General features: G+C 43.4%; 1 protein-coding gene across 3 annotated transcripts; it reads right to left on the reverse strand.

Annotated features, from left to right (window-relative positions):
* Positions 1-7631: 7631 nt before the first annotated feature.
* micall2a (mical-like 2a) lies at positions 7632-22497 on the reverse strand. 3 transcript variants are annotated; one of them, XM_042085355.1, is made up of 19 exons: positions 22096-22497; positions 21480-21528; positions 18197-18338; positions 17144-17325; positions 16609-16739; positions 15884-16507; positions 15189-15526; positions 14730-14811; positions 13426-13628; positions 13025-13147; positions 12673-12813; positions 12339-12482; positions 12147-12208; positions 11830-11953; positions 10107-10209; positions 9713-9786; positions 9158-9272; positions 8865-8911; positions 7632-8763 (listed from the first exon to the last, which is right to left on the reverse strand). In XM_042085355.1, exons 1-19 carry the CDS (start codon positions 22236-22238, stop codon positions 8678-8680), a joined length of 2913 nt encoding a protein of 970 aa, XP_041941289.1. In that variant the 5' UTR covers positions 22239-22497; the 3' UTR covers positions 7632-8677. The 3 variants fall into 3 exon arrangements, with proteins under 3 accessions (XP_041941289.1, XP_041941288.1, XP_041941290.1); XM_042085354.1 differs by having other exon boundaries at positions 12339-12485; XM_042085356.1 differs by lacking the exons at positions 21480-21528; positions 22096-22497 and adding an exon at positions 18503-18673 and having other exon boundaries at positions 12339-12485.
* Between the last annotated feature and the right edge of the window lie 1322 nt (positions 22498-23819).

Raw genomic sequence — 23819 nt, forward strand, 5'->3', positions numbered from 1 at the left:
TCTGCTCATACATACCATGTCATCTTTTATGGCACACATAGTGAAGAAATGATGCCTCACTCGTTAAATGAAATTCAATTCAATATCATGCTCAAACAATAGTTGCTCAAAGTAAATTGTTGTAAGTAACATCAAAACATATCACATACTGTGCTTTGGACAGATTGTAGACATATGTCTTCAGACAAATGTTGACATTCATTTGATTCAAAACAAAATTGGAGGTTGACTTTGGGCATCAGTGTTAATTCATGCAAAATCCACACTGATGTTCCCCATTCAGAATGCTCAATTAAGGACACTTATCCTTTTTTCCCCCTTCCGTGGTCCTCATTGTTTGTCTTCTTAGATAAATAACAGTTCAGTGCATTCATCTCGTGACAGGCATTTGAAAAGCAAACATTTAGCAGCCAGCCATAGCCAATTAAAACTCATCTAAGTCTGTTTGGTGCTTTACAGTGGTGTACAGCACACCAGAAAAAAGCTGCTAGCAGGAAGTCGCCCTCTGCCTGTTTGGTAGAGCCACTATTTATTGGCCCTGCAATCACCCATTGATACTGAGGACCAGAGGAGGCAGTGAGGAACTGGGTTCACAAAGCCTTGGGGAGTTGTGGAGAGATGAAGGCCTAATTTGTTAATGCAGTTGGACTTGAGCTCAGGAGAGCCAGGCATTTCACACTTTTGGTGCAAAGCCATGTAAAAGGGGGCACACAAAGCTAAACAGTCGTCATGGCTTTAATGCTATCAAAACTCTAATCTGGCTGGGATTCTGTGTGTGTTAACACTGCTAAAATGTAGCGGGCAAACACTCCGACAACACTGCATGAATGTCTCAATATATTAACCACACAATAAACAACCCATTCAATTCTGGGGATTTGCATGGGGAAATGCCAGCATTAGCAGGGAGTATGGAATGCATTTGCGTGAGATTGTGTGTCTGTGTGTGTGTGTGTGTGTGTGTGTGTGTGTGTGTGTGTGTGTTCACAGTCTCAATGTCTGCTTTGTGAGAAAAGCTTTCGAACATCTCTGTGTGAGAGAGAGACGAGAAGAGGAAAGAGGAGAGGAGGAGAGCCCTACTGTAGTGACTGAGAACACAGCTTTGCTGGCATATCACTGTGCACAATGCCATAGATTAACACAGTGTCAGTGCCGAGCTGGAATAAGCTAATTGCTTAATTAGCTGACCCAATTCGATAAGCTTCTTCCAGCATATTAACAGAAGCTATGTAACAAATAGCTGGGATTCATAAAAATAGGGTTTAATTACAATCATGGTTGTAAAATACAAAATGAGATGGCCAGTGCTGCTCTTTGAATATTATTGTAAATGAGAGACTATTAGCATCAATTTGAGTTTGATCATTCTGAAAATGAAAAACGAGCAGACAAGTGTCGTCTCTCTGCTCCTTTTTTTCTTTAACAACGTAGAGCCAAACACATCCTACCTTTTGATTGTTTTGACTGACTAAACAAATCCCTGTAAATAATTATTTAATTGGCCTTTTTTTTCTGTCAAATAATTAGAGATTTGTTTGAAACAATTACGCGATGAAACGGAATGGGGCCACAATGTGGAAATAGAAAAGCAGGGTCAGAGGTCAAGGCAATTTTCTCATTAGCCTGGGTGATGAGTGAGAGATTCATTTACATTTCTCCTGACATATTTTACATACACAATCTTTCGCATAGCTCTGGGAGTTATGGGCAATAGAGCGCTATTTGTATAAGATGAAGTCATTTATATGCTAATTCATTGGAATGTAGACCTTTCAGATTCATTCCTTACACACACCCTTGTTTACCTATTAGCTCACATAGATGCATAGGGACATGGTAATGTTATTATTTTTTTATTTATTTAAACAACACCAATAGAGGAAGTGGAAAAACAAGAAATGAAGGCATGGGCTGCAAAGCATTAGCATTGTGTCACCTGCTATTAGCTTCTGTGCTTCATTCTTGGCTTGTGTTCAACAGGCACCCGAGGAGCCAAGTCTCCAGTCATACTTTAAACAATACCATTCACCATAATTTTCAATTGACGTGAAGGCAGACATATGCCACAGGCGGCATGACTTTTAATATCTGTCACTCGGGGTGACATAAACAGCGACGAAGAAATTTTCAGTGTTTGAATGTGGGCCAGTGGCACAGCAAATTCACTCAGTCTGTGTGAAGCCGATGCCTGACTGAGACAGAAATGTAAGGCTTTTCATGTGCCACAATGTGCAGATTCCCAATATCCCTGAAGGCACAAGCAGCTCCAGTACCTCTAGGCATGCTTTCTGCTCGAAAAGTATAGTGGTGGTAAGGCTGGCCACACCAAACACAGGTTCATCTTGAGAGGAATGACAGATCATATTATGAGCTGGCCAGAAATGTTAATGTAATTCCACATGAGCCTGGCTTAAAGAGATTCAATCAAACGGCCCTGATACCTACTGTCGTTGTGTCTAAGAGGATGACATTCTTCCTCTCATTGTCTCTGTAATTCACCAAAATTGCCACTTAGAGCCGCTCGGAGTTGGCTGTTTCATCTCCGAGCTTCCTCTGGTCTTCGGCAGTCGGCCCCATTTTTACTTCTTCGAAGTGTGCTAGCACTTCATTAACCTTGCCAGGCTCAAGATAAGAGAGGTAGTGCATCAAAGCAGCTAGCCTGCAGAGAGAGGAGAGCACAGCGGCCTTCAAACAGACTCGAGCTGAGCAGCCCATGCAGAACACACAAAGGGCCCCTCTTCAGCAGCTCTGATGGCTAGGCTGAGGAGCTAGCGCTCATAGCAGCTACGTTTTTCTGTTAGTGTGAGTGGATCGTTATTTTTTTATTTAGTTGGGGCAATTGAATGGAAGGACGTTACCTTTGCCTGGATGAAGTGTGGGGCACAGGCGCACCTCAACGGTCTAAGGAGCACGCAGCTGAAACTAGGGAGCACACAGAGTTAGAACACAGAAATACACACTAATGTGCACAAGCACAAATACACACTAATGTGCACAAATACACACCAATGTGCACAAACACAAATACACACCAATGTGCACAAATACACACCAATGTGCACAAACAAAAATACACACTAATGTGCACAAATGCACACCAATGTGCACAAACACAAATACACACCAATGTGCACAAATACACACCAATGTGCACAAATACACACCAATGTGCACAAACACAAATACACACTAATGTGCACAAATACACACCAATGTGCACAAACACAAATACACACTAATGTGCACAAATACACACCAATGTGCAAAAACACAAATACACACTAATGTGCACAAACACAAATACACAAAGAGACAGAGGGTCTGTGGAACATAGTTGGGTTACATCATTGATTATACTGGAACATCTTAATATAAGTGCCAAGATACAATAACACCTGAGGATATTAGATCATGCATGCAACACACAAACACAAACACACACAGACACACACACAGACAGACACACACACACACACACACACTCACACACACACACACACACACACACACACACACACACACACACACACACAAACACACACACTCAAATGATGAAACCTGCTAAATGATTTCAATATGTGTGCACAGTGATGAGGAGGTGCACACTTAGGTTTGAATTTGCAGCTGAATACAAAATGCCTGTCTAATTATAAAAGCATTATAAAAGTATGTTCAAGTGTTTCACTTTAAATATAACTCTGAAGAAATGTTTCTTCAAATGTTGGTTTTATAACACAGTATATTTCTGGCTAATCCATCTCTAGAATTTCTTGAGAAAGAAGGCAAAATTATTTTCCTTTGGAAGGAAACTGCAAATCCCTGTCTGGATTTTGTTAAAAGGCTTAAAATGTCACTAAATGCCAAATCCAAGACTCCAGCTAGCATGTAGGTCTTTAAGATGTTAAGGCATTTGAAAGTTACCTGAAATTGATGAGGTTAATATTCTTATCACAAATTCAAGGTGCTGGGTGAGAGTGGTTATTGAAAATGTAGACTAGTGTTGCTCTCCCCATTACAGAGAATCACATGGCTTAGAACAAGGTGTAAACACCAGCTCCTCATCTTATGGTTTACAATCACAGCATTTCAGGAGTTCACTGCAAAGTGATGGGACATTGTGGAGGGAAGGAGTCTGTTTGACTGGTCAGGACTGGCTGTCCCTAACACCATGCAATTGTTTTAAGGCTCGTGGGGATCAAAGGGAAAACAAACATTAAGTTGAGGCCAGCCAAAACACCACATCAAACATTTTAGATGTTGCATCATAGATGGACTGTTACAATTATGAAATTGCCTTTACAGCAAACATGGGTTAAACAAACCTAACATTAAACAACATTTACCAGTCGTGAAGAGGACTGTAAATCAAAGAACTTACGGCTGGATCATGATATATAAAAAAAAAAGAGACTGTGATATACAGGGCAGAAGACATACAAAAACATCAACCAATGTATATTTTCAATTGGATTGAGGCAAAGAGAACCACCCAGGGTGCACAGGTTTCTGCAACACCTCAAATATTCCCCCAAGCCAACACTTCACATCGGTGGCATGGATGCCGCTTCCCAATGGCTCTTTGTGCCAACGCAAGCCACCCATCTCTAATAGCGGGCAGAGAGATCCGTTTCCATTGTGAAGCAGTGCCTCACATCGCCAGTGTTGTGGGCACACGTTTAGAGTGAGCCACAAAAAAGCCGGGCAGAAAAGGATCAAACGCAGACGCTTGTGAGCCCGCGCCGCACCCCGTGCACGTCCATGCAGAATGTGCGAAGTGGGAAAAAGTTGCTTTGCCACTGAACAGAGTCAGGCAGAGCTCTGCATTGCCGCTGATAACATGCTTGGATTAGGGATGTTTAAGGGAAGGGAAAATTATTCATTTGAGATGGATGAAAAGCTGCTCTTGTCAAGTCTCCCAGTCATGCACTTTATCCATTCCATTTTCTACTAGCCAGCATGCATATTTTTCCTCCCTCTCTCTCTCTCTCTCTCTCTCTCTCTCTCTTTCTCTGTCTCTTTCCGCAATGCAAATTTCTACACACCAAAAAACTGTGAGCGCATTACCCACACTCACACATTCACGGCGAGCCCAGAAACAAGATGAATTCTTTTCTGTGGAAAATGAATTCCACATAGAAGTCAAGTAGGCAGGGAGAAAAAAAACAAAGGCCGTTACTTTGCCATGGCTGGAATCATGTTTCATACTGTGCGTACACTCTAACACTAGCCCTAATGGCGGTGCACAGGGGCTCCAACAGTCATTATTGCCATACAAGATTCCCAACCCAGGGATGCAAAGTGCTGGAGATGCGTTGGAACGGAGCATCAGTGACCGGATTGCAATCCAGCTCTTAGCCCTGGCAGATCAAACAGCACATCCAGTGACTGCAGTCATGCTCAATTATCAGAATAGGCTTTCTGTCAGCCCCAACGTTTAGAGTGCAATTAATGATTAAAGCAACAGAGTCTCTGCCTCTCTCCTCTCCCTGTGTGTGTATGTGTGTGTGTGTGTGTGTGTGTGTCTGTGTGTCGGTCTCTGAGTCTTATGATACAGAGAACATGTCAGGCGCTCTGTACAAATATTATGATCTCTCTGATGAGAGGAGAGGCTCCAGCCTGGATGGCCAATAAATTAGAAGCACGCTTCTCGTTTACTCATCACAACTAATGAGCCTGATAAAATTACCTCGAGGATCATAATTACAGGCGAGTGGCAGAGACATTGGCACTCTCCAATGTGACACACACACACACACAGGCAGGCGTGCGTGCACACACACACACACACACACACACACACACACACACACACACACACACACACACACACACACACACACACACACACACACACACACACAGAGCCCAGACTGTGAACACACAAAAAGACAGACACACACAGGGCTCAGGCTGTGAGCATGCATGCATACGCACACACACACACACACACACACACACACACACACACACACACACACATATTCAGTGGCTCTAATGAAGAGTAGCTGACAAACAACTCACCAAATGGCTTCTGTGCTTTTTGGTGGCACTATAAACACAACTGTACGGTCACCTTGGCGACCCTTTTAATATGCAGAGGAGTTGGAGATGGGTGCATCTATAACAATTACAGGATAAATCACAGAAAAGTTGTGAGGGTTTTTTAGGTGACCTAAAGTGACTGACCAAAAGATCCTTTTTAAACAACAAAAACACAAGACAGTCAATACCCAGTCTGGCAATCTCGATATCTTGTCATGAAGAACAGTATGAGACCACAACATATGAAACACAATCAAACACTGTAGCCTAGTGTCTGCCATTACTCATAATCACATTCATGACTGTGGAGTAAACCGACACTTACAGTCATGAACACTGTTTTATCCATACTGTAAATTAGGTTTGCATTTTGATAGAAAGTTAAGAATAAGGCAGGCAGATACAAAAGAGTCATTACTGAAAAAAAAAAACACAGTCCCAACAGATGGATTCTAAATTCATCCTATGATTCAGAGGCCAAGCTGCCATTCCTAATTCCTTCATTATGCCCCCAATTCTGTTAGTGAGTACACGTGTGCTTGGAGTGTGTGTTTGTGTTATGTTTTTTAAAAAAAATCTCTTTGCGCATCCACATTAAGTACTTGATCAGTAATGGCATCTTTTGATGGACACACGTGGCGTGGACATGAGAGCTCACCTCCGAGGATTTCATTTCATCAGCCATTCACGGGATGAATTGTTTTACTTATGAATATTAATGTCCCTCTAATTTGAGGCTGTTGTTAATGCTTGTCGCTAGGAGCCTGGCAAATCAGGTCCCATTCCTGTTAAAACCATGTATTAGACACCCCCCTGACACTAAGCCCTCGCCTTTGATTCTTAATTGCAGAAGCGTGAGCATTTGCAGGAGATGGGGCGCAAAGCTTTAATTAACTGTAATATCACACGTATTCAGTCTTGACTGTCACCCACATCACGTATGGTGCTGTTCCCCAGTATCATTCGCTAGCTCTTTCTCAGCGAGAGAGAGAGAGACAGAGAGAGAGAGATGGGGTTCCCGAGTTCATGATCACAATTTCATGCATCTTAAAATTGGGGATGGGTGGTCTATAAGCAGTCGCATGATATTAAATGTGAGTAAATTATCTTAATGCATTTTCGTTCTAAAACCCATATTAAGTGATAGCCACATAAATGATCATTTTCAGGGTGCGAGCAGGAATGGAGGCAGCAGAGCCCAGTGAGAGAGAGCGAGAGCAGAAGAGGAGGCTGGGAGACATTCGGAGAGAAACTCAGAAAAAATGGGTGACTACAGAGTCTTCTAAGCATTTCAAATGGAAGCTCCATGAGCTAACCGCTACCTACATATTATAGGTATTTCAGTTGGAGGAATTAGGCAGAAAGACCAATACCATCACACTGCTATCAGGACAGTTACTTAGTCTTTGCACAGACACTGAATGCTTGAGGCTACCAGCTAACGAGCTATGGCTCTTTTAAACAACTACAAATGCATAAATGACATAAGCATGCATCAAAACCATAAAAAAACCAACAATGTAAATGTAGGAACAATGCATACAAATCATGATTAAGTCCAAAAATAAAAGTAAGTTATATTTATTTTCAAAAACATGATTAAAGTTAAACAAATATGTTGTTTGTAGACATTACCATTCCATTCATCAATCAAACATTTAAAGATTTCATTCATAACATTTCCTTTGTTTAATAATAACCCCTTAAAAAATCTTTAAAACACTGCATTTGTTAAAATGGGAATTATACAACTGAACATCGAAAGTATTTTCATCGCAAGCATTAAAAAATACACAACTTAGAGGATGCATTACAGTGCATTTAGGTTTCATTAAACCTGGTTAATATTTAAACCCCCTTATAAACTGTACTGCATAAGCCTCTCCACTACATAATCTGTGGATGAATTTAACATTCCAAGGCATATATGAAATTAGCTCAGGCATAAGTAATTTGTGGAGAAGAAAATGGGATTTGCTGCTGAGACTGCTGCTGAAGCTATACTGCCCCCCTCAGCACTGAGATGGAATTACACCCGACAGCCCTTACAAATGTGAGTAGTGATGTAGCACTTTCCTAGTCTAATTGTTCAGTGATACACTGGCTACGACATTTCCATTTTCAGAGAGACTTCTCAAAACATTCATCATATATCACTATAAAGACATTATTATTAATTGTGATTAAATTGCTTTGTACACAAATAAAGAGAACATGTATGCCATTATTGTTATTATTACATACTTATTTACTCCATACCTTCATAAACCCAGATTAGTGCTGGAAAGTTATTTTAACTTAGTACTCAAAAGAAAAGGGTATCTATGAGTTACATTAATTTCCTTTTAGGAGTAGAAAACGTGAATGTAGATAAAACAGACTAACATGAGGTAAAGTATATATTAAAAACACATATAAACAAAAATCAAACCAAAACAAAACCCCCAAGACTACTGTGATACATTCAAAAAACCCTGCTCTGCTAAGTGGTGGAAAAACCTACAACGGAACACAAACAAGCCAACATTTCAGTGCACCGAGTCTCAAGCCGTGCAGCACCGCAAAACATGAGCACCTCCAACAGCCTTGTGTGGGCCAACTGGGGACTAGCCCTTTCCCATCAGTCTGCTGCTGATCACCCCTCAGCCACCACCCTCTTGCTCTTCCTCCTGAACAGTTTGGAGAAAGATGACTGCCTTTTGCTCTTCGCCCTCTTCATACCTGAGGAGAGGAAAACAGCGCTCAGAATAATACTATGCACATATGTCACTGCAATAAGCTGCAGGTCAATATGTACAGTATGTGAATTGGGTTCTCTTTACCAAGTTTCTGCATCATTTCATTCAACTGCTGGTCCTCCTCCTCTTCCCTTCAGAGAGAGAGAGAGAGAGAGAGAGAGAGAGAGAGAGAGAGAGAGAGAGAGAGAGAGAGAGAGAGAGAGAGAGAGAGAGAGAGAGAGAGAGAGAGAGAGAGAGAGAGAGAGAGAGAGAGAGAGAGAGAGAGAGAGAGAGAGAGGAGAGAGAGAGAGAGAGGTTAATATCACGGCTCGGGCAGATAACAAATGTCTTAAGGCTGATCATTCAGTGAAGCAGTGAGGAGGAAAATGGCCGCTCACCTCAGCCGGTCCTGATCCAGGCCTTCCACGATGGCATTCCGGTCGTTGATGATCTCCAGGAGTCGGTCCATCAGCTCCGACTGCTGCCGGCGCTCCGACTCGCTCTTGAGGTGTTCTAATTCACCAGGCAGATGGGAAAAGGGATTCAACTAAAACCTCTATGGCCAAATGGGAAGGTTGTGCTTAATTTACCCAATATATCTACTTGTGCACATCCTCACATCTATTTAAGATCACAGTGCAAATAAACACTAGGACTGTGACATAACCGGGCTACCAAAGCAGTGAGATGCAAAATTAGCCAAATTATTTGTACAGCACTTTCATGACTATTGCAACTCAGGGATTTGAAGTAATTGCTAACTCCACCAGATGCATTGTACCCAGTGCACTGTAAGTGATTAAACGAAGTGAGCTAATGTTTTTTAAAGCCTTTGAGCAGTTCACGGCAAGGCTACTCTGAAATCTAATGCGCTCTCAGGTGCTCACAGCACAGGTTCCCTTTCTGCGGGCTCAGGTGTGAAGGTGTGAATGCTGTTAGCCGGGCCACCCTACCTGGCTTGTCCAGCAGCCTCCGCAGCTCACCCTCCACTCCAGGCTGCTGCTCCTCCAGATCCTGAGTTCTGGCTCTGAGATGGTTGGGATGAGGAACAAGAACCTTTTTTAAAATTCCAATTCCACATTCCAAAATTTAAATTCCACTAGTACACAAAGACCATGCATCACATACAGTCACCACTGAAATGGTAAATAAGGATTTAAAAAGCCTGCATTAGTCACCGCATGCCACTACTACATGACTTTTCTCACCATCCTTCAGTATGCTATATTCTTAACATGATTACCCCATGAAGCTAGACAGTAAACCATGATCCCAGGATGCAATGATCTCTCTGATGGTAGACAGAGACATTGTGAGTGTTGTGGGGGGGTGCTGGGGGGGACCTACATGTAGACCAGCTCCGACTCCCGCCTCATGTAGCCCTGCTTCTTGCGAATGAGATTGAACCAGTCAACCATCAGCGGGTCCATAAGGAGGTCCCCTCTTCCCTCTGTTTGCACAACAAGGAATTCAGCAAGAAGTATACAAAAAAGAAAAACACAATGTGCACCAAACAAACAAACAAACAAACTAAATATACACAGAGACATAAGGTGTTTGACAAGCAGCTCCACTGAAAAGACAAAACACAGATTACTTTGCTGAAAAATGATACAGTTTGCACACAAACACCCACAAAGTGTATAATTTGCAACTCTGTAGAGTACCGGTACTAGCCATTTTCTTTTCTTTCTAAATTAACCAGCTGTTATTAACGGACTTTGCACTAGGGCCTTTAACATAGAAATGGAACCCAAAAACATTGCAGATAACTAGTCTGTTGAGACAAGTGACATTTCTGTAATCTTACACTCTTCATGCCCCCTTGAGAAATTCCTTCACATTTTATGAGGGTCACGTCTAGCAAACACATTGATGCTGTCCAGTGCATAAGTGGCCACTGAATATTGCCTCGGGGTTAGAGTTGGATACATGATGGCGCCGCCACCGCCAACGCCACCTCACTCACACACACACACACACACACACACACGAGAGGCAGGGTGTTGAGATGCAGGTGGACCTTTTTAAATCCCACTTGCTGCGATGGCTGCGACAGGTGAGTTGAACAGAGCGCCCAGAGATATTACTGTGCTGGGACTATGGTGACCTTGAAAACAGCCAATCAGGTAACCTCCCTCTCCCCCCAAACCCTCCCCTGTCAGGTCCTCCCCATATCTGTCGTTTGCCATTTCTACCCCCACCCTTCTCCCTTTATCTCCCTCCCTCCCCATGTCCTCTCATAGCCCCTTTTCACTCCATTCTCTCAATTCTTCTGCACTCTCCCTCTCTGTCTCACCTCTATATCTCGCTCTCTCTTTCCCTCCATCTTTCTCTCTCCCTCTCCTCCTTTCTCTCGACATTCCATCCTATGCTCGGGTCCCTGTGGAGTGGGGGGAGGTTCCCTCAGTGCGGTCCATGTTCCTCGCCTCATTTGGCCCTGACGGCTGGAAATGAGTCCCTTTTATTGGTCACATCCCTCCCCTTCAGGCGGCGCTGGGATTCCATCTCCCCGGCGGACCGGCTCGGCTAACAGGGTTGGAATGAGAGCACAGCTCCCTGAACTGCACACAGGCAGGGGTGTGTGCGTGGGCACACACACACACACACACACACACACACACACACACACACACACACACACACACACAGAAGGGAAGGGGCCGAGTCCTTTTTAGTATGTGCAGTATGGTACATTACCAAAAAAAAGGGTATCAAATCAAATGGGGGAGAAAAGAAACCCCTGGCAGTTTATTTGGGGCAAGAACAGCCTGAATGCAAAATGTGTCCTTATGCCTGCTCGCTCTTTGACTGAGAAGATTAGTACTAGACCAATTAGACCATTCACAATTCTGCAGTTATATTAAGAACCCATACACCTGAAAGTCTATTTTAAACCCACGTCTAGGACGACACCACACACAGGGGATCCCTCTGGAAGCTAAAATTGGACCAAACCAAGTCTAAGATTAAAAGGAGCACATCTACTACTGCTCAGAGTCTTCACCAATTAAGTGCCAAAGCTGCCCTACAGTGTGGATGACCATTACAGCAGCCTTAAGGCCATTACCTTCCTCACAGCTCCTGAGCCTCTTCTCCAAGTCCACCCCCTCCCTCTCCAACTCGTTCAGGTTCTCCTCGATCTCCCCAAGCTCCTTCACAAGCTCATCCATCGGAACGTGATGCGTTTTGGCCTACAATGTGGAAGAGAAATGTTCAAAAATGGCGTCTTAGCCTGCACAATAATTGTCTGAGAATCACTAAAAGGGCTGTGATGAAGTCTATCAATCATATTTACATGGACATATTTATTGTCTATATTGCCTCAATTCTATTAATAATGAATGAAGTGATGGAAGTCCCTTTCTGTGATAACAGATGACTTACTGGTGACCTCACTTTAGTGACAGAAGCCATTTCCTCTGATGAGTGATGTCCATTTGTAGAACCTAAGAGAGGGAAAAAGGCCAACATGACCATTCATGTTCCTATATTATGGAAGTCTAGAATATTCATCACAAGAAAAGTCCATGAATCAAATGAGTATGGAATAGCTTGATGGTGTGGCATAAGGCTTACCCTGTTCAACAGGAACTCTATGAGGTGTATGCTGTGCAGATGGAGCCTTGTGGTTGGTGGACTCACTTGGAGACATGCGGACAGTAACTGGGGTTACCCAACGCGGTGTGGGTCCAGTTGATATAGAATCCCCACTCCTAGATCCTGCTTTTTGAAAAATAAATGCCAAACATATGGATTACATCCAGAGGGACATCACAAGGACGGAGGCAAAGACAGAGAAAACAAAAACAGTTTGTACAATCGATGTTTTGTCCATAGTGAAAATATAGACACAGAAATGATATCTAAATAGGGCCCATGTTCTAGAGTTTTCCTTTCAGACAGAACTTACCAGCTCCAGCTGAACCCCTACGCAGCGGTTTGGGTGAGAAGGCTCTATAGGGTTGGAGTTGGACACTGCTGGACACAGGGGGTGTCCAACAGGACAAACCATTCGATGAGCTATTAGCATGGTGGCTTCCATTTTGTGAGCCTGTGGATTTGAGGATCACATTAAAGACGATGTCATCAATTGAAACAACGGTTTAATTAAAAAATAAATTCAACCACATATAAACATAATCTGTTTACAACTCTACTATAATCTCTACAACTCTACTCTACTCACAACAACTAGAAGTGTCTGCTAAATGTAATGTAATGTAATAATAATAATAATAAACTCATTCATTTTAAAACATTACCAAAGCCTGCAGACCCACGTCGCCGCTGCTTTGGAGACGAAGCTTTGACTCTGGAGGGATCGCTGGCTGAGGAGCTACTGGTGACCGCAGCAGTCTGGTGGGAGGATGCTGACTCTGCTAAAGCTTTTTCACCATCACACACACACACAAATAAATAATGAATAGTGCCCATTTCATCACAGCTCGAAGAATAACTTGGACATCATACTAATGGACATGTACACAAAGACATGGCCACTCAATGTCCCAACCCTTTGGAGCACCCAGGCTTCTTCAGAACAAATATCTGTGCAGACATCCATCAGCCTAAACAGGGACTTACGCAAGTAAGGCACCAGACTCTAAAGAGGTAGGAAACAAAGCAGAGATATACAGATGATTCCAACAGATAAAAGCTTTACCATAACCCCCTGAGCTTTTCCTCCCAGGCTGCTGGACAGAGGGGGGTCTGTAACTGCTGGACCCTGATGAGGAAGGGCTGGTTAAGGAGTGGAGCTTATCAGAAGCGGTCGAGGTCACGGTGATGCATAGACTAGCCTTGTAGGTCATAGTAGGCTTGTTCTCCACAGGGTTGGGGGGCAACCCTTTAGCGGGTTCAGGAGATCTGGAAGAGAAGAGGCATTTTAGAGGATTAAATTAACGAGGTTCTCTCTGCATCACAAGCTTGGATCCTTTATTCAGTTGTGTGGAAGTTAAAGACAGGTTAAAGGGAGGGAAATAAAACAACAATTGTGATGTTCTCTGGAGCAAAAGATTTAATTGCATGATCCATTGTTGCTTGAATGTGATGCAGTTCATGTTGTGCAAGACAGCTCATATTGTGTGAGTGTCTTTGATGAGGACCACTTCATTCATGAGCATGCTCCAGGACCATGGGGTCAAATGTGAAGGAGTAGCTCATTAGTCACCACTTCTGTAGGGTCTTCAATAAGCTCACAGTCTCAAATCTGAAAATGTTCCAATTCTGTTCCTATTCAGCCATGTTCAATGTGAGGAAACAACTAAAAACACGGAGCAGTTCTGTACTGCTGCTGGCATGCACCCCCTCACCACAGAACTGTAAGCAAACGCCGCATTCAAGACTTGAGGCCATTGGTGACATACTATTATGACTGAATTGCTGCCTTTGTTCCCTTTGTCATCATTCAGTCTGCAGTCAGTGATATGATGTTCCCCTCACCCCATTTTATCTTCTTCAGAGAACTGAGTAAATGATGCCAAGACGTGAAAAAAGGAGAGTAGAGATTTACCATTTATTACCCACCACAACCGTGACAGAGCAGCATTACATAGTGACATGGCTTATATTTACCTTCAGAGCTTGAGTTTGGAAGAGAAGGATCAGATGAGGGCACGTCGGGAGGTGGTTGTGGACAGTGTGGATGTGTGTGTGTGTGTGTGTGTGGATGAATGGGGGCAAAACTGTGTTGCCCTAGGGCCCGGCCTTAGGCGCAGCACTCCTTGGGACTCAAGAGGACCGGGGACAGGGCTCCTGGCTGCACGCGGAGCCAGTCAAAGACTAAAGCGATGGGTGAGGCTGGACGCTTCAGACGGCGGCTGGAAAGAAAAATACCCGACCCACCCATCAACGCTCAGGCTCATGCTCAGCATCATGGCAGACCTCACCCGGGTGACTCTCCCCTACTTCTTCCCCTTGTGGATTAGCGAGCATTAGGGATAAACGACGGCAGCAGATCAAACTTACTTCAGGCTTGGTCCATTTGAGACGGGCTGGAGCTTTGATCGCCAGTCAGCTGCAGAGACGTCTAAACCAGCTATGGGTTTGGCTGCAGGAGAGGAATGCAAAGGCAAGGCAGACAGAAATAAAAGAGATTAAATATAGTCGGAGCTTTATATAGCAAGCAGTAATCACCTTGTTAGAGGGACAAGAAAACCCCCCGAAAAAAAACAAGGACCATAAATACACAGCAGTCAGCTGCTCCTTTTTAAGATCTTTCAAGAATCCAAGAGAAAAGGAGAGAGACAAAAAAAGACCTACTTTAGCACAGTCAGAACATGCCTCTCTTTGTCTGCCTTTTCAGCCTCCCAGCATTTCAATTTCAGGTTTAAGAAATGTTTACCGCAATACTTCATCATTGACCTTTCCATGCAACATTCAATGAACTGCAATCTACAGCAAAGGTCATCTGCTGAAAAAGCCAACCTTTGGCACCGCAGGCGAGCGCAGAAGACGAGGAGGAGAAGGAAGAGGAGGAGGAGGCAGTGGTGGCCACGGCGACGGGGCTGGGGGGAGCTCTCGCACTCGCTCGCTCTCGTTCCCTGATGGCAGCCAGCCAGAGGGATTCCTTGCTGCTGCAGGAGGAGGTGGAGGTGGAGGAGGAGGAGGAACTGGTGCTGATGGCAGGCATGGGGGTGGGGATGGGGGTGCTAGTGGTGCTGGTGGTGGGGTGTGCAGGGGCCGCCCCACCCCCCGCCGTGCCTTGGCTGTGTTTCTCCAGCCTCCAGCTGGGCGCCCCGGCAGAGCACAGCCCCTTCCCAGACCTGCGGAGACGCATGCTTATTCTATTAGGTTAACAATTTACACAATTAGCTCGCCAACGCACTTTGTGGCAGTCGGAGCCACATTGGGTGATTTATGCTAATTGTCTGCTGTGTAATCAAATATGCTAATGAGGAAATCTGGCACCCCTTTTAATTGATAAAATAAATAACTAACAGCATAAAAACGTACAGAAGTGAATATATTACCCTAGCACACAAGACATTAGGATATTAAATGATTAAATTTGCAGTGACGTGGCGAAGATAGCAATGCCATCATTAAAACCTTTATTTTTTATGTAATTGATTTAAATTAACGAGACAATAATTTAGGGAACAAACGATGAAAAACCTCACCAATTATTATCAGTCCTGCAGCCAAACTGATACGCTGTGTTGTTATTGTTGCAGTTCCCCTCGCCCAGTTTCCTGCTGATCAGTGCCCGGGCACGCTCCTTCTCCTCTGGCTTGGACGGAGCTCTGGACGGGGCGGTGCCAGCTTCTGTTGGCACTGGCGCCGGCCGATGGGCAATGGATTCTCTTAGAGCCTCAGCGGAGGAAAGCGCCGGGGCTGGAGCTGAGGATGGAGCTGGAGCTGAGGATGGAGCTGAGGATGGAGCCTGGGTGGAGGACTGGAAGAACTGCCGTCTGGCCGCCTGGGTCCTCTGCGCTGAGGGGGTCCATGGCTGCGGCGCTGGACTGGGCTCCACGGGCCTGGGAGTGGCTTTCCCAGGGACAGTTAGCATGGAGGCGGTCTTTGGGACTGCAGGCTGGGTCTTGTCATCTTTCTTTGGCACCTGTAGCTGCACTGCAGGAGTAGCAGGAGTAGTGGGGGGTTTTACAGGGTCAGCTATGCTCTTTTGTGCAGCTCTGGGAAGTGAGGACTTGTAGCCATTCTGGTGTGCATTGCAGATAAATGTCCCTGGTTCAGGTCCCGTCTTGTATGCCCCTGGCAGGAGAGGGTTTGAGCATTCACTGCACCTATAAGAAAGATTCCTGAGTTAGGATTGCAGAAAAACACACTCTGTAATAAAAAAAATGAAGTTTATTCTCTATATTATATCAATGGACAGATGCCTTACTTGAAACAGCTCCTGTGGTACAATTTCCCATCCACTAGGTGGCGCTGCACCAAATGTACATGGGTCTTGCAAACAGCACATTTGCTATTCAGGGTGCCAGTTTTATTAGAGCTCTCCACTAAAACAGCCTTCTGTGAGAGCCAGACAACAGTGGATAAAAGTGGATTAGGCATTTTATACAGGCGACCTTTAGAAAGATGAGCAATGTAAAAAATTCTGTCTGTAATCTACCTCCCTGTTTACCATAAAATATCAATATAGCCTGCACTGCATGAAGCACAAAACAAGCACTATGGATTTACCATTATATATATATATATATATATATATATATATAAATAAAATAATGGACAATATACAACACAACATAGTTAATGTACTATATACACAATACTCAATACAGTGACACAATCGGAACCAAATTCCTTGTGTACTAACTCACATGGCCAAATGAATCTGATTCAAAGTATAAAGCCAAACTTTGGCGCTCATATGTAGTGCCTTGTGAAGAGCTCTGTGGTGTCTTTGGCTGTACCTGTTGGGCAGCTGGTTCTGGTTTAAGCTGTGGTGACGGTTTCTGGATGAGTGGGGCTGGAGGACAGTTCTCGATGGCTCTTTTGTGGCTGAAGACTTTGGAAACAACCGGAAGGTTCTTCTTCTCGGACGGCTCCTCCTTGGAGTCTTCAGCAGGTCTCTTAACACCGCCCACCCCTCCAACTGGAGACGCAGCAGAGGAGCAGAAAATGACAGAAATTTAACAGAATGACAGAAAAGCCAATGGATCAAGTGTGCTGTGCTGTGCTGTGCTCTGCGTATATTCAAATCTCACTTAGCTTAAAATATAGCAACTGCCAGACTGGGGGGTGGTTAGACTAAAGCCTAGTTTATGCTCCCTTTTCATTCGAAAATGAATACTTTTGTTTCATGCGTTGATCCGTTTCGTCTGTATTCGTAAGCTTCGTAAGAACAGACAAAATCAACACCGAGAACGGACAGAGGCTCCGTCCGTATCAGCTTTTTAAATCTCTGATGTTAACATAGAAGGTATACAAATGTGTCCCATCAAAAACATGCTCATATGCTATTTTAAACGACCATTTACTACCCTATAATTAGGCTGGGGAATAAAATGGCCCATTTTAGCAGATATTTAGCGCCCCCGAATGCTTATCAATAATTAAGTGACCTTTACGGTTATTGACCGCATCTGTTTACGCTCACTCATTCCCAAAATGTACTTTTATCTGCTTGGATATATACCACACCAGTATTCAAGAGAAACACAATGCACTGCATTAATGGATCTGGGATTCGGCACCGAAACCGTTTTAAAAGTATCAATTTAGCACCGGTATCGGATAAAACCCAAACGAAACCCAGCCCTAATTGTAAACCACTCTAGCCAAAACAGAGAGCACTGTTGACACTATTGTTTATTTCTATTATTTTACAAAGCTATGCAACACATTCAGGGTAACAAAGCACCATGTTTTGTACCTGTAACAACTGAGAATATAGATTAAGACATATTAAAAGTATCATGCTATTCGCAAAGTATCTGTGAAAGTGTCACATAACAGCATCGTACTTGGGGAGCGGCCATTGAAGTAGTTGTAGTACTGGGAGACGTAGGTGAGAATGCTGAGTCGGTCAGGGATGCTCAGGGCCACCATATCCTCTGCATCCAGCAGGGCGGGAATCCCCAAGTGCTCCTCGGCCACATGAAAGGCCTGCAACAACAACGCGCAGGAAAGCATTTGGTCATACAGTATGTGGGCAGAGATGGGAAACCATGGCATCAGAAGGGAGGGGGGGGACACTCCAACCATTCACTAAACCGGTTGATTCTAATGAGCACAACTCTCCGGTAGAGGCAAAACATGGTAGGACTTACTTTGTGAAGCCAGGGTTTCCCACCTCTAAATGCCAGCTACAGTGTTTCTGTTCCAAATGTGCTTCTAAAGGATTTGAAGTGTGGATGCAGCGTATTCTCGGGGGCCATGCTAGGAGTCATGGCCACTGAACAGCCCAGGCAGTGTTACACATACAGTACATTTCCTTTCTGAGGTTTATCAGTGAGCTACAGCTTTTAACCATTTAGAAGATAAGAAAGTTACATAGATGGGAACCGGGCCTCCTTGATGTCAATCAAACTAGGGGACATGCGTCAGTGGCCTGGCCTGGTGGAGGCCGAGGAGAGGGAGTGGAGGGAGGGGTGCAGAGGTAGGCTAAAACTTCCACATATCTGATTAACACTAGCATGATTAGCTGGTTTTGTAGATTACAGCGTTAACATCACCCAAGGTACACACTGACCCTGTGCTGTTACAGTAATATGGAAGGTTCTGAGATGTGCAAACAAGAATTAAACTTAAACTAGGCTGTATATACTAGGCTGTAAGTTGCTTTTGATAAAAGCATCTGGAAAAGTAACAGTATACTTACAGCATACATAGACATTACACACTGTTCATACAAAGTACACTAAATTTGAACAGCAGAATTTACAGGGAAGAACTATGATTTATGCTGTTAGCCATCGTGTATGACCTCACTGTGATCTCTAAATCATGAAGTCAGTTTGAAATATTTATCCAAACTACACACACTGTACACTGACATCTGAATAAATACAAGGCCAAGCTCCTGCTCGGCTGCAAAACTGTATCCAGAACATACCAAGCCTTTGACAGCCTCTATCTGAGCACCAGGGAGCACGAAAACGCTCTTGACCTTTAATTTAAACACAGCTTTAAATATTCCGCTGCAGTGAGGATACATTTGATTGTTTTACAAGTGGCACAGTGCCGCTTTGGCAACACTCAATGGTGCTGTAAACCTATGGTTTCCCAATTAACTGTAAACACAGGACAGACCAACAAAAAAAAAAAAAAGAAAAAAAAAAGAAAACCGTTTCCCAAAATAGAAAAGAAAAAGTCCACAGTGAAGCAATCTCTCTGCCCCCCACGCAGAGAAAGGTCTGGGGCTGGGAGTGAATAATGAATAGCACACTTCCTGTGCACTCGCAGGCCTGGGAGAAGAGGAGGATGGAGAGGCGACGTGGAGGAGGAGTGTGGCGAGCATTGTTTCAGACCCAGCGTGGACAGGCTCATTAAATTTTACTGCTCGGCCTCACACAGGAAAGGCAACTCCTGTGTCGCAGCAGCTGCGAACGAGAGGACAGGAAAGAGCTGCGGCCATCTCCGAGGTATTGGTATCTCGACTAGCAACAGTGGGGAGGGATGGAGAGGGAGGGAGGGAGGCCTGCACCGAATGCAGTGACGGAACTGGCCTTGAACTTCAGAAAATCTGAAAATAAACAGGAAACATAGCACTTCGAGCAACGGGGAGAAATCCAAGTGTTGAGACATTTCAAACTTGCAAAGAGGCTGACAACAACACAACACATTGCACTTGGGCAAAAGTGTCAGTAAAATAAATAAATCGATATTAGCACTTTATATCTAGACATCCGAAGTGTTTTGATAACACCATTAAAGTGTAGCATCCAGCTAGGCCACTGTAGCTGATCATGAATGCAGTTGATCAACAGCAAAACAACACACAAGCAGAAGTGCAGTATATACCAGCACAAGGCACAGATCTTTGCCCAGGTAATGTAAGTGAATCTAGATGGCAGGGATCATGTATCGCCCTCATATGACAGTAAGCCTCATTCATAATGGATAGCCCGAAGGTACTCCTGGTGGGTCGCGTTGCCAACAGACATAGAGAGGCTGCAGTCCTAGGCTAAGCAGCATTTTGAACACCGACATCAAAATAAAGTGTAAGACTCAGTATGAGGTCTTTTAGCCTGACTGTCCAAGGTGAATAAAGAAGGTCTTAAATAATGGAAACGTCCCAGGTGGGCAGGCTGAGGTATTCAATCACAAAAAGACCCTACACACTTCCTTGCAGGACAGGAAGCAAGGCAAGATAAAAAGAAATATAGGCCATGCACTGGGACAAACAGTGACCTACAGTGTATAAACGCTGCTGCCTGTTGAAATGCGGCTTAAACAAACAAACATACACACACATATGAAAAATCCTAAATTCAATCTAATATCTAATTTTCAAATAAATACAGTCTCCTGAGTAACAACAATCAACCAACTTCCAAGTCTGAACTCAACAGGTATCTCATTAGGCACAACAGCAGCACTAAAACGAGTTCACAGAGATGTAGTTCTTCATTACTGCTGAAAGGCGAGAATGGAACAAAGGCATGGACTTCAAAAACAATGGCTGAAAATTAATTGAATTGAGATGAATACATTGATTATAAGTTTTCCTTGCATGTTACAAAATAAATGGAGCCCTTCACAAATTAAATTATTAGCCCTACGAGAATAAAGACAGAATTAAATCAGTCAACAAAATGTCATCTTTGATAAAAAATGGCCATGTGGCCTCCCTGTTGCTTCAAACAAAGTGTTTCGCAAAAGAGGAACAACAAACTTATTTTAGAACACCCTGATATCACATGCAGCACACCAGATGGAGCTATCAGTGTCAGCCGTCAGCGTGTTTTAACATTTCCATTGGCCTATATTTTGTCTTTAGATAGACATTTCAAAAGAGGAAACATGAAAACAACTTGAATTGACTTGGGGCCAAATGCATTTCACCAACTGGGCATATTTTAAAAAACAATGTGAGAAAGACCATGTCCTGGGGACAATGCAGCAATGTGTAACTTGCTACTGCAGTCGCTGACACTTAATAGACATACAGTAAAGGGGAGAACACAACTGTAGTTATAAGTATGCAATCTTCTACAACAACTTCTAATTCAGTTAAAGTATGGGGATATTAATGAGTGAGGAAAGGTGACTTTGTAACAACACCATGAGGTCAGCAAATCTTACCAGTTTGTTGTTCTCATAAATATTCTCTTTTCTGAGAGACTCATAGTTTCTGTAAAAGAACACATGAATACAAGTTACTTCCCTACCGTGAAGCAAAATAGCTTACCTTCAAAGCTGTCTAGGCTACGTGACATAACACAGGAACACACCTCTGTAGGCAAAATTAGCCTACAATGTTTGGGAGATATCTTTGGGACATGTTTTGGAGATAGCCTATCACGATCTGAAAACATATAGCCTACTTGTAAGTAGATCAACTCAGTGTCAGTGTCATCAACTTACAAAGATTCATACATAGTAGGCTAGAGGTCCACTGTCAGTATCTCGACTACCTCCTCCCTTCAAAATAAGTTACAAATGCGAATGCTTTGTTTGTAATCAGTTAAGCGAAAAGAGAGACCAAGACACTGTAGAAATTAGACTAGAGAGTGGAGTAGCCCGGCTCGGTCGGGATGTAGGTTATGAAACTTTTCAGCTTACAAGTTAGTGAACATCCTAGTCAGGTAACATTATTATTTAATTCAAACAACCCTTCTCCATCACTGACGCAAACTGAACAGACCGTGATCATTACCATCTGGGTTCACAATAACAAACGAGCATAAAAAGTTCTTACATGAGATCCGGTCTGTATTTATGGATCAACGCACAGAACGCTAATCCATCTCTGAAAGACGTTGTCATGTTCGTGATTACCACATTTTTGTAGCCATCACACTGGTTCTTGCACCACTGTTGCAGCGCCTTGATGGCAGCCATCCTCCCTCGAGGGTGTCGTGGGAGCCAAGAGCGAACAAGTTTGCGAAGTTCAGGAGGGACCCCAAACAAAGGATGCAGCGTAGCCTATCTGCGAGAACTGTTGTGTCCTAGTGTGAGCTGCCAGACAAACTAGTGCGGGAAGTCCGGGAAGTCTGCTAAAACCACGACCGTGTCTCATTAACTGTAGCCTAAAGAGCAACACAATTAGCCCATTTAACTAAAAGCACAAGACTGGGCTACCTGTGAAATCAAATCGAGGCGACACAAGTGGGAGGGACCTTAATTTAAGATTTGTTCATTAGGTGATTAAATTGCGTCTCTTATTTTGATACCTTGCGTTGTTAAATGCAACCAAACAAAATAACTTCAACACTGACTCACTAGTTATTATTTTGAAGTGGTTTGTGGAACTAGGTTTATTGCCTGAAAACATTTTAGATTATTATTGTGGTTGAAAAAGCAAAAGCGCGCGGACCTTTAATGAGCAATTTAATTATGTTGACAAGAGCCGCTAACAAGCTCTCTGATTTGAATATAGGCTAGGTTTACTGCAAAGACAGAAGTAGGTTAATGTGTTTGAAATTAACAATGAACGCCTCTGTGTCCGTTGATTCATTTTGGCAAATAGCCAGCTCATTGGAGACATCACAATGCTAACGACTTTAGGCCAGGCCACAAAACCAGAAGTAGGGTAAATGGACTTAAATCTAACCTAGCCTAGGCTACCGCTAAATGGCCACTGGTCAGGTTAGGCCTATAAATTAGCAACATAGTTAGGCCTAAAACAAATTTCCTTGCGTACGTTGGCTACTTGTTTTTAGAAGAGCTTCAATCGTGATTGAAAGATTGTGGATAACCTATGTAATGTTTTAAGTCACCTCCGTATGAAGTTATTTGCTGGTGCAATCATAATGTGAAATGTATCCAGCATTGCTGATGTTGATCATGGCATAGGTGAAGTTGATTGAAAGTCTTCTTCCACATTGTTCATTTGTTGTCCACTGCAGCACTGTACATGATCGAGCATCTCTTCTAATTTCACTTCCACTTCCCTCACACTCACTTCCACACACTTAATTTACAGGGTGAAACAACTGTGTGCTTTACAGCATTAAGAAAGTAGGACGAACCACAACATACAGTAAACTCATTGCCAGAGGAGGGCACTCTCTCACTAAGCACAGGCTAAGGCCTCATAGTTCTTTTACACTTCCTATGAAGCCTACCATGATTTCATACAGTATCTTAAAATAGCCCTTACTGTGCCTGCGGTTAAAAATGAGTTGTTAAAAAAAAACAATTCAATATTTACAGACCCTCCAAAACACACTAAATATACACTCTCTCACTGACAGAAATTTGGTAAGACAAATATGAGGAGGTCCTAGAGGAAATACTGTTAAAAACCCTGAGATGTATTTGAGAAGAAAGAAATGTCAAGGGACACTACTATGGTCATCATTGAAATAAATTCTCGCTGATGGACACCTCTGGACAAATATTTCCACCAATTCCTTCCAAAATAAGCATCAATCATTGCATCGCAGATAAGCAACTGAGTGTAATACAATTATTTTTCAG

The sequence above is a fragment of the Alosa sapidissima genome, chromosome 3 (assembly GCF_018492685.1).
Source record: "Alosa sapidissima isolate fAloSap1 chromosome 3, fAloSap1.pri, whole genome shotgun sequence".
NCBI lineage: Eukaryota > Metazoa > Chordata > Actinopteri > Clupeiformes > Clupeidae > Alosa > Alosa sapidissima.